The 14,017-nt window shown below is 41.3% G+C and overlaps 2 protein-coding genes across 3 annotated transcripts in view; both read right to left on the bottom strand.

Annotated features, from left to right (window-relative positions):
• Window positions 1-3,991, bottom strand: part of ptp4a2b (protein tyrosine phosphatase 4A2b) — a 31,554-nt gene extending 27,563 nt beyond the window's left edge. For both annotated transcript variants that reach the window (XM_048229319.1, XM_048229318.1), the window contains exon 1: window positions 3,862-3,991. The gene's annotated coding sequence lies outside the window, so the exon portion shown is untranslated. The remainder of the gene's footprint in view (window positions 1-3,861) is intronic.
• A 3,277-nt stretch (window positions 3,992-7,268) lies between these two features.
• Window positions 7,269-14,017, bottom strand: part of col8a2 (collagen, type VIII, alpha 2) — a 34,585-nt gene continuing 27,836 nt past the window's right edge. Inside the window, exon 3 of the mRNA XM_048230343.1 lies at window positions 7,269-12,343. Within this exon, the coding sequence (XP_048086300.1) occupies window positions 10,437-12,343 (1,907 nt within the window). The 3' untranslated portion in view covers window positions 7,269-10,436. The remainder of the gene's footprint in view (window positions 12,344-14,017) is intronic.

Below are 14,017 nucleotides of genomic sequence, written 5' to 3'. Positions count from 1 at the left end.
ATCCAGGGGAGAGGGGTGTAGTGGACTGTGGTTTTGCCGGACTGTGTGTGTGTGTGTGTGTGTGTGTAATTGCTTTGGCAGAAAGCAGGTCACCACGGATGTGACCTACTTGGACTACCCCACACACACACACACACACACACACACAATAATACACACACTTGAGACATTTTCCATGGCATATACACCACATGAAAGACAAAAGGCAAAAGCCTTTCCTTCACATTGTTGGCAAAATCAACAGCACACTCTTGAAGCTTGGGCTACCTGTGCAATGAACATGACCTATAATCAAACAGGCCTGCTGCTGAATGTGTAGGCCAAAGAGTGGTGTATGTGTGTTCAAAAACGAACATGGCTAATTGAAAGTATATTACATTCTAAAACAAGAGGAGATTTCTACAGGGGCGCACATACACACACACACACTCATAGAAAAAGTACCATAGCCTAAACCACTGTCTTCTCTATTAGCTTCACTGCTTATACCAGGCATAACACCTTACATAATGATTTAAAATGATATTATGACTATAGGAAATAAAAGCAACATGAATATAGGTTATAATGACATAATCCCAAGACATAAACTCTAGTTCTTGACTTCACAGTTGATGGGCATTGCGGCATTTACATATCCACTCATGCATCCTTTGACTTCTGCAGCATTTTAACTTCCTCTTTCTATTCAAAGCCAAACCTTATCAACAGCAACTTCACTGCACGACTGCATTAATCAACCAAGTAATTCAAAATAGGTGGTGGCTAAAGAAGCTAGCTAGAACTAGGCCTGCAACATTAACATTTTACATTAACATTGATTTTCATAGAAGATTAGGCTAAAATGTTCAATTCAATTCAAAGCACTTTATTTGTCCCCAAGGGGCAATTTAAAAGGGCGCATTACAGTAGCTTATTCAATGATTCAAGGGACAAGGGACACAATCAACAACATAACCAGCACGCATACTATACGATAAACTGTTGATCCTTTTCTTGATTTAATCACAGTAGTTTAATGTCAGAAAACTGTGATAATAAAATGTTGATTAATGTTTGACAAAGCCCAAGATTATGTCCTGAAATGCCCCCGTTTTGTCCACACACCACATACATTTAGTTTATCATCATAGAAGAATAAGTTTGTCTTAAAAATATTCAAGTTCAAAAGGGTGCAATCAGAGAATTGAGGTATTTTCATCACAAAATGACACAAACCAATTACCAAAATAGGTGGCGATTAATTAACTAGTTGCCTTGTTCTGCTATATTGAACAAGAATCACAAAGTAAAAAAAAGGATATTTCATGGATTCCCTGCAGACAGAGAGCATCCTATGCTGTAGCAGCAAAGCTCTTAAAAAAAGACAAGAATGCATATCTACCAGTTCTTCTATGGAAGCCCTTCCCCTGAGCTGACAACAGACACAATCAACAAGCCTACAAAAGCAAGTCGCATACCCAGGATTTCCGAGTAACCGTTATTTTGACTGGCATCAGAAACGGACAAGATTTCAGAGAACAATCTAAATTTATGATGAAGGATTATATTCCTGTTTTTGTGTTTACATGAGTCATCTCCCCACTTTCACTATGGAAGTTCTCTTAATCAGTAATCAGGCAATTTAATACAACCCTGTTGAATACCCTGCGATTTTTAATCTGAATGTATATTGCAACTGTGTCAAAGTAACTGCTGAAATACACTAATGCATCTTTGTCATTCTCTAGCAAAGTTGCTCCAGGTAAGGGGAGGAGGCTCTGAAACATGAAGAGCTACACCTAATAAATTTGCCTGGGAAACGCAAGCTAAGCACGTTGAAGGCCTCTATTTACTGTGTCTTTTAAAAAAAAAACGTTCTCCCTGCATGGCAGACTCCATTACACCAAAACATTTCTGATAACATGCATTACGTCCGCTGAGCCGCAGTTGTGATGTCAAACATGCCCCGGTCACGTCAAGTGTGATCTTTGATCGACAGCAAATAGACGCCCGCCCAGAATTACCAACGGAACCAGAGTTTTTCCGAAGGCCTCGGTAGCTACACTACGTGCGTTTGATGTCACGTTATACGACTCTGTTAGCCAATTTTGCTCAGCCACAGCAAGTTAGGCGACAACATGTCCGGACACGTCCTCATTCTCCTTCGCCCGCTATGTGTGGGAAGAGTTGGCCACAGTGCCACTTGATATTGGATTGCACGGTGTACAAAACGGCAGACATCTAATCCGCGAAGCTACGGCCGTTTCCTCCCTTGCGTCTGCTTACACAGGAACAGGAACTAGTAAGACAAGAGATACAGTGTCTCAAATGGCAACCATCTATCTACCTTCCGGTTCAAGTTAATTAAATGCCAACAAACGCTTTGCCGGGGTTAACCATGTAATTTCGCTATCGTCCCTTATTGAAGCCAACCTCCAAATTTGGCTTAGGAAGGCTAGTTGGCAGCTCCGTGCCTACTGAGTAACTGATAAACCACATCTCAAACCGACCTGACGAGACACCTGACCTGGCTGTTTACTTAACAAGGACAACGACTAAGCTCCATTTACACGATGAATCATCGCTCTAAAATGAGTTTATCACCCAAAGGCAGACTAGCATTAAATCTGTTGATAGAACAATGGCTGTGGCCATGAATGACCTAGCATTAGAAAAACGTGACAGTCAACGCTTAATACGAAACAAGTGTCACTTAGCAGAAACCAAAGCTTGTCTGTCAACGTTTATGGAGTAATTGAAAACAGAATTCACCAAATAAATGCACACACATGGAGATCGATTCCGGTTTAAACAAAGAGATAGTGCTAACGTTAATGTAAGCTCGTGTTTTGAATGCGTTTGTCTTCTGGACTCCACAGATGAGAAAACAGACCAACAGCACCAGCTGTCTGTATTAAACTGCAATATGAATAACAGCATTTTGTCCACCGTTTGATTTAGCCAATGAGAGTTAACGTCACATAATAGACATGTAGACCCCATAGGTATGTAACGCCAGACAATAACTGCAACGTTTTAGGATCAGGAGCAAAATGATGAGCAGCTAGGCGGAGATTTAAGTTAACATTAGCAATCAGTTGAGATAATGCGAGGTTTTGTTCGAATAGCTAACATTAAATAACTGTTATCGTTTTGTCAAGTCCCTTTCACCACCAACAACCACAATGCTCAGTCTTGTCGTCAATCGGTAACGTTAAACTGATAGTCTGGCAAAAACTGGTATAAACTAGCCAGCTAGCTTGTTCCATTCTCCTGAGACACACATTCCACGTTAACTTACATGCTAGGATAGCGATAAATAGCCGTGCGATTGTTGCGTTAACCTTTGCCAGCAGCCACATCAGTTGACGTTACGTTAGTTTGAGCTTGAAATGCAATAATTCTTGTATCTAACGTGAAAATATAGCTTTACAATAATAAACAGCCAAAGGGAAAACCCCGTCTTAACATCTGGATTGTAACTACAAACCAAGACAGAGCTAGCGTCTGGCTACGTTTGATAGCAAGCTAGCCAGGTTACCGCTAAATAGTAAAGAAAACAATAATCAACCAACAGGTACACCTGCACATCTCATGGACAATAATGTCGAATCTTCCTAACACCAACTTTGCTACATCATTTCACTTTGGATTTTTCAGCTTTTTTATGGGCTAAACTACACGAGCTTAACATTAAATCGAGGTCAAGTTTCAGAAGTAATGTAAGCTAACATTAGCTACTTATGGCTGCCACACACACGCGCGCTAAGGTTAGCCTCCAACTCTTGTCGAGTTCTATGTAGTTGAAGAGCTACCCGTTTTCTCTAAAATAAGGAAAACATTCCGTGATTATTTTCGTAGGGTCATAATGTCACTTACAAGGAGCAGGCTGAACATTGAAATCCCGTATCAATCCCGGAGAATGTGGATGGAGAGCAATAAGCGCTGGGAGGTCTGTCTTCCCCTTCTTCGCTGCGAGAATGAGAGCTCTTTTTTAGAATAGCCAAGGAGGAGTTACTCACCATGGCGTCATCGCTACGCAGGACGCTCGATGACAGGTCGGCTGATGTTTTACGAGCTGCCGTGAGCATATGACAAAAGTATACGAATCTCATTAGCCTATTATCATCATCTCTATACAACTGCTAAAAATGTTTTAGAGATAATAAGTTCATGTCAAATTACTCAATAACATAGTTATTGAGTAATTTGTTTAAAATTTGCATAGGCTATAACTTGTTCTGCAATGCGATGAGGTAAGAAGAAAGTCCCTTCACCAAGCCCCATGGGATCAATGACTCACGCTGTTATTATGTGACAGTGATTTATCCCGGTGTCCACACTGAAAGGTCAACAGCAAACGCTCTGCTATTTGTTGAACAGATTACAGGAAAAAAGACTAAATGTCCCTACCTGTGTGATCACCTCAGACTTCATAGACCACCAAAAGCAGGAAATCCTAAGCAGCAAATAGGAAAACCCATTGAACAATATTCAATCAAATAGCCTAGTATTCTTGTTGGGTATTGTCACAACAGTAGCAAGTCATATCTCTCTTTCGCCTGGCAGTTTTGCTTTTATTTAGCCTTCATTTTTTTATTGAAGGTGTAGGCCTAGTACTGTAGCCTACAAAGTTGTGTTTTCAGTTCAGTTCAATTCAGTTCAGTTCAAGTTTATTGTCATAGGCATATCACCACAGCAATGATGACTAGAATCCTGCATAATACCTAGTGCCTTCTTAGTGCTGTGTTTCCAGTAGGCTAAATGTTTTGGAGCGATTCAAGTGGAACCCTAATGATTTTAGATGCAGTTTTGACCACCTTTGTCATGTGAAGTAGCCCTACCAAACCACATTAAAGACCCTTTCAACAAGAAAAGCAAAAACAATGCTTGAACGTTCTTAGGGAAAGTTAGGCTTTTTTTTTCGCCAATCTGCAAAAAAAATTCTTACCAATAGCTTTTCTTACTATGTGTTCCTATAGGTGTCTAGTAACACCTCCCAATTTATCCACAGCCAAATCCTCGGGGAAACACCTGGAGAGCCCATCAAGTTTGGGGTGCCCAGAGGGACTGGGCGAAAATAATGAAAACGTTTTGTTGACCAATATTAGCTTTTGAGATGTCTAACTAGGGGGTTTTTAGGGATGCTGAATCTATCCCAGCCATTAGTTTAGTTAATATTAGTTAATAACAAGTGGTTTTATTGAACAATTACAAAACAAAACTTTCTTAAATCAGTTTAAAATTTAACAAACCTCATCCCTCAACTCCCCTGCACTTCCTCACTCCTGTTATCTTCTGGCTGGTTGATGTTCTGGCAAGAGTTACTCAGGTGTTTCCCCGAGGATTTGGCTGTGGATAAATTGGGAGGTGTTACTAGACACCTATAGGAGCACATAGTAAAAAAAAGCTATTGGTAAGATTTGTTTTTTGCAGATTGGCGAAAAAAAAGCCTAACTTTCCCTAACTATCTATTTTGTTTCCAATCTACTTCCGCTTCATTAAAATAACATAATATGGAATGTTAAAACAGAAGCCTTGTGGAAACAAGTTATGTTATCCATCCCGGATATCTGAATGGGGCCTCCAGTCAAGTAACACAGATTACTCTATAGCAGGCTATAATTGGCATCATTTTGTCATCTTAATCTGTCCATTCCTCTCCACAAAACTCGACAGGAGTCATAATAATTTTAGCGGAGGGTAGGGGCTCACAACCCGTCAATAGGCAGTGGACAATCAGCAGCCAAACATCAAAAACAAAATCACCAACAAACCTATTTACCATCAAAAACAAAATCACCAACAGCCAAACCTATTTACCATCAAAAACAAAATCATCAACAAACCTACAGTATTTACCATCAAAAACAAAATCATCAACAAACCTATTTACCATCAAAAACAAAATCACTAACAATCAACAGCCAAACCTATTTACCATCAAACAACCTATATATCATCACCAACAAAGCAACATTCAGCAACCTTCACCAAAAGGCATCACCAATAGAGCAACTTTCACCAAAAGGCATCACCAACAGAGCTTTCGAGGGCATTTCACTGGAGCAATTAGCAACATCTTCCTTCATCTGTGTTTCAATGAATTAGGCCCACAACACCTTCAGAATGCTTAACAGTGCTATCTGTGGGGTATACTACGAAGCACGTTAGACATATCTAGGCTATGTAGACATATCGAGGCTTGACAAAGACAAATTCTTCAGTAATATCTCTTCGTTGCTGTACCCGTTTAGATACAGGCCTTGCTCTGAGCAAGCCTGGATCTGTTTCTCTATAGTACAGTATCCTTTTATTATTTGTGTGGATTTTATTTTGTTAGTCTTTCTGTTGTTTATTGCTTGTAATTCATATTTATTTTCCTCAGTGTGATTGGCTCCTTCATCCCCTCCCTCACACTTCACCTCAAACTGGTGTGTTGCGCATTTTGGCACATAATGGCAGCCATGCATCACCCAGGTGGGTGCTACACATTAGTGGTAGTTAGTGAGGTTCCCCTTTCACAACAACAACAACAGCAACACATTGCATTTATATAGTGATTTTTAAGGCACCCAGTGCTTTGTAAAAGCAATGTGTTGTTTATGCTTGGCACTGTTTGTGTCAAGACAGTGTCTACAAATTGTAAACAGCATGGAGGTTTAAAAAAAAAAAAATCATTGCTATCCCCTTGCTACCATTGCTGCACTTGCATTAGTTCTCTGAAGGCTTCTTGTGCGTGATATCTGTGTGACAGAACACCTAATGGGAGAAGGCTGAAGATGTGTAGCCCTAGGTCTATTTTATAGCCTGTTTCTATGATTGATCGGTTCAAATCCAGTGCTGTAAATCTGTAGTCGGTGCAGTACAGTGCACAAAGTAGTTTGTCTAGAAGGCAGTATAAACTTCATGTTCAGGCCTGTAATCTCTAATTAAATCAAACCATTCTGAAGTATTGTTGAATTGCTATGAAAACTTTTTCAAGTCATATCGACCACACTTAATTTGTATCTAATTAGTGTATTAGCATATTGTATTAGCCTCTGTGTGTAAAGATGACTAATCCCACTAGCTCCCCCTGCTGTTGAAATGATGTTATGTCACTGGCCAGACTTTATTGAGACCCCTACTGAAACTCCCATTACACTTTGTGTGTGTATGTGTGTGTCTCTCTCTGAAAGAGTCATATATATATATATATATGTTTTGGACTGATATTGGGCTTGGATTGTGGTGCCATGCAGTTTTTTTTTTTTTTTTACAAAAAGCAAACACTGAAAGAAACATCAATACAAGAAAGAATTTATTGATGTGGTGTCAATACAATCAAGTATGGTAGATTTTGTATGAGTAGACCAAAAAACAAACAAACAAACAAAAAAAAACAGTTCAGTCAAAAATGAGTGCATTTTATACCCAAATACTATTGCATGAAGGATATGCAATAGCCATGTACAAGACAAACAATAACCCTATAACATAATATGTATAACAAAACACAAAAAAAAGGAAAAAAATCTGTCCAAGACAATCCTTCACAAATAATGGTAGTATGTTAACAACATATTTCAATCCTCATTATTCATAATTACTAGACACTCTTATTCAGATATCTCAGACTCTTATTCAGATATCTCAAATGTATAAATACACCATCATGGTCTTCATGTGCAAACGGAATTGGCCTCTTTCGTGTGTCTCTGCTCTGAAACCAATGTCCCTTAAAAAGCAAATCAAGACTTGCTAATCTCTTGCCTTTGTTTACTCTAAATGATATGAAGACAGCATGACAAATTCTACATAATAACATTCTATTCCCAGCTGATGTGTTTATATTATATGGCATGATATTTGCTAATAAAGAATTGTCTCATCAGAAGAGGTGAAAGCAGGAGATACGGAAAAAATATCAAATTCAAGGTTAGTCAAGTGTCTGTAAAAATAAAACAATAAAATCAAATGATAAAAAAAACAATAAATCCATGATAATATACAAACCTTTCCTTAACAGTGGAGAACTGTAGATGGCAAGCCAGTATAAGAGTGCACCAATGCCTATAACTATTGATGTTCAGACGTGTCCCTTCCCTCAGTAATATGAAAGACACCTTCAACAAAATTGCGTCTAAAAGGGAGAAGTGTTTATACAAACTGTGCTCTATGATGAACACCCTGCAGACAGGGGAAGAGAAGGAAGAAACTTAAAAAACTCCTTTTCACACTGAAAAACATTATTGCTACATCTTTTTTTTTTTTTGCCAAATGTTGCCAAACTACTATTATCTAGGCTATGGGACGAACCCTTTTCCAGCACATCAGTCATTAGGTTTCATTTGTTTTTTATGTATTACAATGATGAATGAGACTGGGATATTGTTTAAATAATCGGCTAAAGTGGCATCAACAGTTACCGTCACTTCTGTCCTGTCTGTCCTTCCTGTTTTTCCTCACCAAGCATGCGATTTCATCAAAGTCTTTCTCAATACTTTCGTCACTGATTACTTTCTTTGCACCGTTCTTATAGTTTAACCGCTCTGAACAACTTGAATGTCACAGCAACACGTTGCTCTGCTTGCATAATCACTCTGTGCCCTGTGCTCTGCATTGATGGCCACTCTAAACAGTAAATGTTTGAATGCTTCACTTGAGTTGAAAAGGACACGTTTAACTCAACATCCATTCTTGGTTTAAACTATATGGTGGAAGATTGACTTTTAGACCCTTCAAATACAGAGCACATCCTGTTTTCACAACACAGCCTATATGGTCATTTTAATATTTCATGGCTTGTATGATGACACATTTTTGACTTTGTCTTAGCATTTATAGGGATTCTAATGGTTTGTAGACGTCATTCAACCTCGACTTCTATTTCTAGTACAGGTGCAAATGATGAATTTCCTCTATGAGGATAATATCGTTGTAATGATTTCCTTTTTCAACCAGTGGATGTGAATTTGATTTGTGGTTACCTCGTAAAGTAATAAGATAGACATGGTGTCTTTGTGTGTGGCTTGTGTAGGAAAACCCATCCACACCGACTGAAACATAAGCAAAGTACTAAATGAAGAGAAATGAAAACTCTTTCTCCTGCTCTTTCTTCTAGATCTAAATCGGCAGAACCAAGGATGGTGCTATAGTTACTAATGTACTGTACATTATTTCCCCTCATTGTCAACAGAGGGCTTATCATAAAAGGTTTGGGAACTACTTTTATAGACGGTATCAAAGACTTGGAGGGGCTGTTTTGCAGTTGCCACATCAGAAGCCCCAGCACCATCCTTGATGTTAGGTTGTTTTGATTAAAATCATACACATGACTGATCTGCAATTTTGTAAAGAGTTGTGCTAGTTTTGATTTTTGGATGCGGAACTGTGGTTTTGTAATACAAGATATTCTCAAGGATTCATTCTGCTTGTATTTGTAAATTGCATATGAGCAAGCCAATGTTGGACGCAGCTTGGACGCCTTCGGTAATCAAGTAATAATCAGTATTCTCAACGCCATTAGCTTCCAGTAATAGCACAATGCTCTCCGCACAGTTGTCACAGAGTAAGGTAAGTATCTCTCAATGGAGAATTGCAACACATAGAACGAAAAAACAAACAAAGCAACAGAACAAAAACAAAAACAACAAACAATATTCTCATTTAACTACGAGCACCAAAACTGCTTCTCAGAAAAAAACGAAACTTATCAGATTAAGAAGGGTGACAAAAGGCAATAAAAACTAACAATCATTATTCCAACGAGGAGTTGTTTTATTGAATGTATAGGAATGTGTAGTCAAGCACATTTATGACGTTTCTGCACTAAGGTGTGATCTGACAATTTTAAATAAGGAAATATGTATCATATAATGGCCAATGCACTGAATTACATGGACTGTGACTGCAGCTAGGGGAAAAATACCAAACCCCAGAGTCTTCAGAGATTTTGAACGCTTTTTGGAGTCACAAAACATTTGGCAAAATGTGCAGTCACACGGGTAAGTCTTATTAACGGCTTTTTAAACATTGCAAAGTAAGGCACTTAATAGTCTGATTCCAATAAACAACAACATCAATACCAATAACAACAACATAATAATAATAATAATAACAATAATAATAATAATATAACAATTACAATAATTATTATCATGTAGGCTGAAAATAGAAAATAAAGACAACATTTAAAAGTAAAAAAATGGACATTTGAAAGGAAGAGCTAAAACCCAGACACAGCATGAAGTCTCCTTCTCCTGCTTTTCAACTCTTCACTTTCATACGTTCATACGAGTCTTTCTCTGTCGTCTGTCTTTCCTGCCGCTGTTGTTCTTGTTGCTGTTCCAGGTTTTCCTCACGTGGCCACTGGAGCGGCGGAAGAGAGGGAGGGAGAAGGGGGTGGTGGTGATGGTAGGGGGTGGGGGTGTGGGGCTTAGGCATAGAAAAGGAAGAGTGGGAAGAGGAGGTTATGTGGGGCACAGCAGAAACCCTGAGAAGGACGAGTGGATGTACTCCGTGGAGTAGAGACCATTTGCCTGGTCGGACGGCATCTGAACCCACACCTGGTCGTTCTCCTTGAGCTCCAGAACTGCGCTCCCTGAAGCCTGGTCCATGTAGCCCTTCTTGTACTCATCGTAGGTGTACGTGGCAGGCACATTGTTCTTGTACAGAGCCACCCAGAGGCTGGTTCCCTTTACATGCACATGGTAGGCGAAGTAGTACACTCCAGATAGGGGGCTGGTGAACATTCCAGTGGCAGGATTGTAAGCATTTTGCCCATTGTACAGGGTTCGGTCGAACTTGATGGGCATGCCGGAAGGAGGAAAGGGTGTGCTGAGTATGGCAGTGAATGCTGGAGCCATTGATGCAGAGAGCACAGCGCCACCTAGCTGTGGCTTTGCAGATTTTCCATCTGGAACCTCTCCACCTCCAATGTTCCCCATTCCGGCAACTGTTGTTTGGCCGTTTGATGTACCTGGAGGGCCAGGTGGCCCAGGTGGACCTGGGGGTCCGGGGATGCCATTAAGTCCTGAATTTCCTGGTTTTCCTGACGGGCCTTGGGGACCAGGCAAGCCCTTGTCACCTTGTTTTCCCAGTCCTGGTGGCCCTGGTGGGCCTAGATCTCCTTTAATTCCTGGAATTCCTTGTGGACCCATGTGCCCGGGGGGACCTTGGGTGCCAGGAATGCCGGACTGGCCTCGGGGACCCGTGGTTCCAGGGAATCCGTTCTCACCTTTTGGTCCTGGTCCACCAGTCAGTCCAGGATTTCCAGGCAATCCGATGTGGCCACCCTCGCCCTTGGGGCCTGGTTTCCCGATGGCCCCGTTGGGACCGGGAAGACCTTTATCACCTGGGATACCTGGCTTCCCAGACAAGCCAGGAGGACCTTGATCTCCTCGAAGCCCAGGAAGGCCAGGAGGACCTTGGGGACCCAGCTCTCCTTTGAAACCAGGCATGCCAGGCTTCCCTGGCAGACCCATAGGGCCCTGTACTCCTGGAGGTCCTGACTGCCCGTTTGGACCGCTGTCTCCAGGTTGGCCGTCCAACCCTGGTAACCCTTGTTCACCAGGTGCCCCTGGTAAGCCAACATGGCCCTTGTCTCCCTTCGGCCCGGATAGTCCAGGCTTACCATATCCAGGTGGTCCTGGAAACCCTGGAGTGCCTCTCATTCCTGGCTCACCCTTCGGCCCACTCGGTCCTGGCATCCCTGGCAAACCGTCAATACCAGGCTTCCCTAAACCATTTGGCCCTGGAACCCCCGCGGGCCCAGGGAGACCAGCCTCTCCGGGTAGACCAGCATCACCAGGAAGCCCTTGATCACCCTTCGGCCCGCTTGGACCAGGCAATCCATTGAGTCCTGGCTTTCCATTTCCAGGGGCTCCGGGGGCACCAGGAAGTCCTTGGAGGCCAGGAGGACCCCTTGGCCCAGCTGGACCTGGCTTGCCATTACCGTTCTCCCCCTTCAGTCCGCGGTCTCCAGGGACTCCACGCCCTCCTTTCAGGCCTGGCTCCCCTCTGGATCCTGGGATCCCCCTTCCCCCAGGGGGTCCAGGTTTTCCATTCAGGGACAGGCCTGCTGGCCCTGGGAGGCCGGGCTGACCTGGAAGTCCCCTTAGACCGGGCTCTCCGCGTGGGCCAGGCTCACCATTGTTTCCAGGCATCCCCTTAGGGCCCATCTTGCCCGGCAACCCTGGTAGCCCTGGCTTCCCAATGCCAGGGAATCCCGGAGGCCCCGGGGGGCCTGTTTGACCGTTCAGACCCGGTTTACCCAGCCCTGGTTTCCCTGGTAGTCCTGAAGGCCCTGCTGGGCCCCTTGGGCCGGGCTTCCCTTGAGGGCCCGGCTCCCCTTTCACCTCCATCATAGGTGGAAACTCTGCAAGACACAATCAGGAAGACAGGAAACAGATTAAGTCTTTAGATTATTGTTCATAAATATAATTACTCCTCCACCCAGTATTCATATTGCCTACAGGGCTGGGAGGTTGCAGTAGGCCAAATCCCAAGAATGGCTAAAAAGATACACTTATAATATAAGCTTTCTGCGAAAGATTTAAAGCATAATTATGTAGGTGTTCTGTTTTGCTAAACCCTTATGATATAAGGGTTTAACTAAACTTTTAATAATAATAATCTTTCAGAAATGTTTACTAATGCTAGTGGCTGCTAGCATATGCTCTAATTAGTCAGAAGCAGATAACAAAACAATTAAATATGGGATATTTTTCAGAAATGTGAATTACTTATATGTAGCAGGTTATGAATGCAACTAAACCAGCTCATTGAGATGGAAAGAGTGGTGCTTGTCTAGACCCCATCGAAGACAAATATATATTATTATAGTTAGCAGAGACTCAAGAATATTCCAGAAGAAAAAATATCAAAATGGTTTCTACATCAGCAGTTCAGACAAATGTGCACTTAGAATTTCTCTTAGAATTTACATTGCTGTGTATCTGAATCAGAAGATACATTGCAATATTAATACCATATTAACTGCCTGATAGCTCTCATAGCTGAAGAAATGTTAGCAAAATCAATGTATAAACCGTGGCTAATAGTTGAGAAATTACGTTACACTGCTGTAATATGGACATTGTAACATGTAACACTGAACAGTAGGTGTAGCCTAAGAGCAAGCACATATAGAATAAAATACTGAGTTATGATTGTAAAGGAATACCCTTCAGGCCAGGCTGGGCTTTATAGCTTATTATGGGTCATATGTCTTCACAAACCATTGCCATATTTTTTGTCACTTTCACTAACACCGGCTTTTGGGTCTCATAGGGTCTGAACTCTAGGGTCCGACCTTTGACCTCTCTGTGTGTTGTGTTTCTGCATTTCTGCATTGATTCACAGCTTACACTGACCAAAGTGCTGTACAAAGTGAAATTAAACAGATTAAAGGATACACACACATCTACACATTACAGTTTTTCTCGATTGCTTTGACCTGCTTAAAGAAACTGGGATCCACTTGATCTTCATGACTACATTCTTTGCACAGCAGAAGTCATCTCTTGTGAATGTGTTCACACGTTTTCACTGGGTTCACACATTTCTCACACCCTTTTGCAAAACAGTTAACACAGATGTCATTCAAAGACCCCAAGCCTATTGGTTTCCCCGTGCTAAACAAAAGGAAAACATATTTTCACGGGTGGTAGAGATTCCATAAGTCCTGTTACACCTGTGTGAAACTCCTTTGCACAATTCTTCAATCAGCAGTCATTCATTATCCATAAGAGATGCCATGTCTGTTCTGTGTTGCTATGTGTAAGTATATGGATCTAAAACACATTTAGAGAAAGTACTGTATTGCCTATTTGGTGAAGACAACAGTAGCTTACAAAAGGTGTTAAGGTCTATTTCGATGAAAAATGACAAGTTGTAGTTCAATGAAATTTGTCTAGTGCTTACTGTAGGTCTTACATGTCAATAACAGTTACATCTGTGGAGGAATGAATACAATTATTTTTTTATTCAGTGCATTTTGTCTTCACAGTTTTTTTCTGATACCAGAAAAATGAGAAAGAAATGGAAATCT

Source organism: Alosa alosa, chromosome 20, assembly GCF_017589495.1.
Source record: "Alosa alosa isolate M-15738 ecotype Scorff River chromosome 20, AALO_Geno_1.1, whole genome shotgun sequence".
Lineage (NCBI taxonomy): Eukaryota > Metazoa > Chordata > Actinopteri > Clupeiformes > Clupeidae > Alosa > Alosa alosa.
Note: the sequence above shows the minus strand (reverse complement) of the source record. Positions and strands in the feature narration are given on the sequence as shown.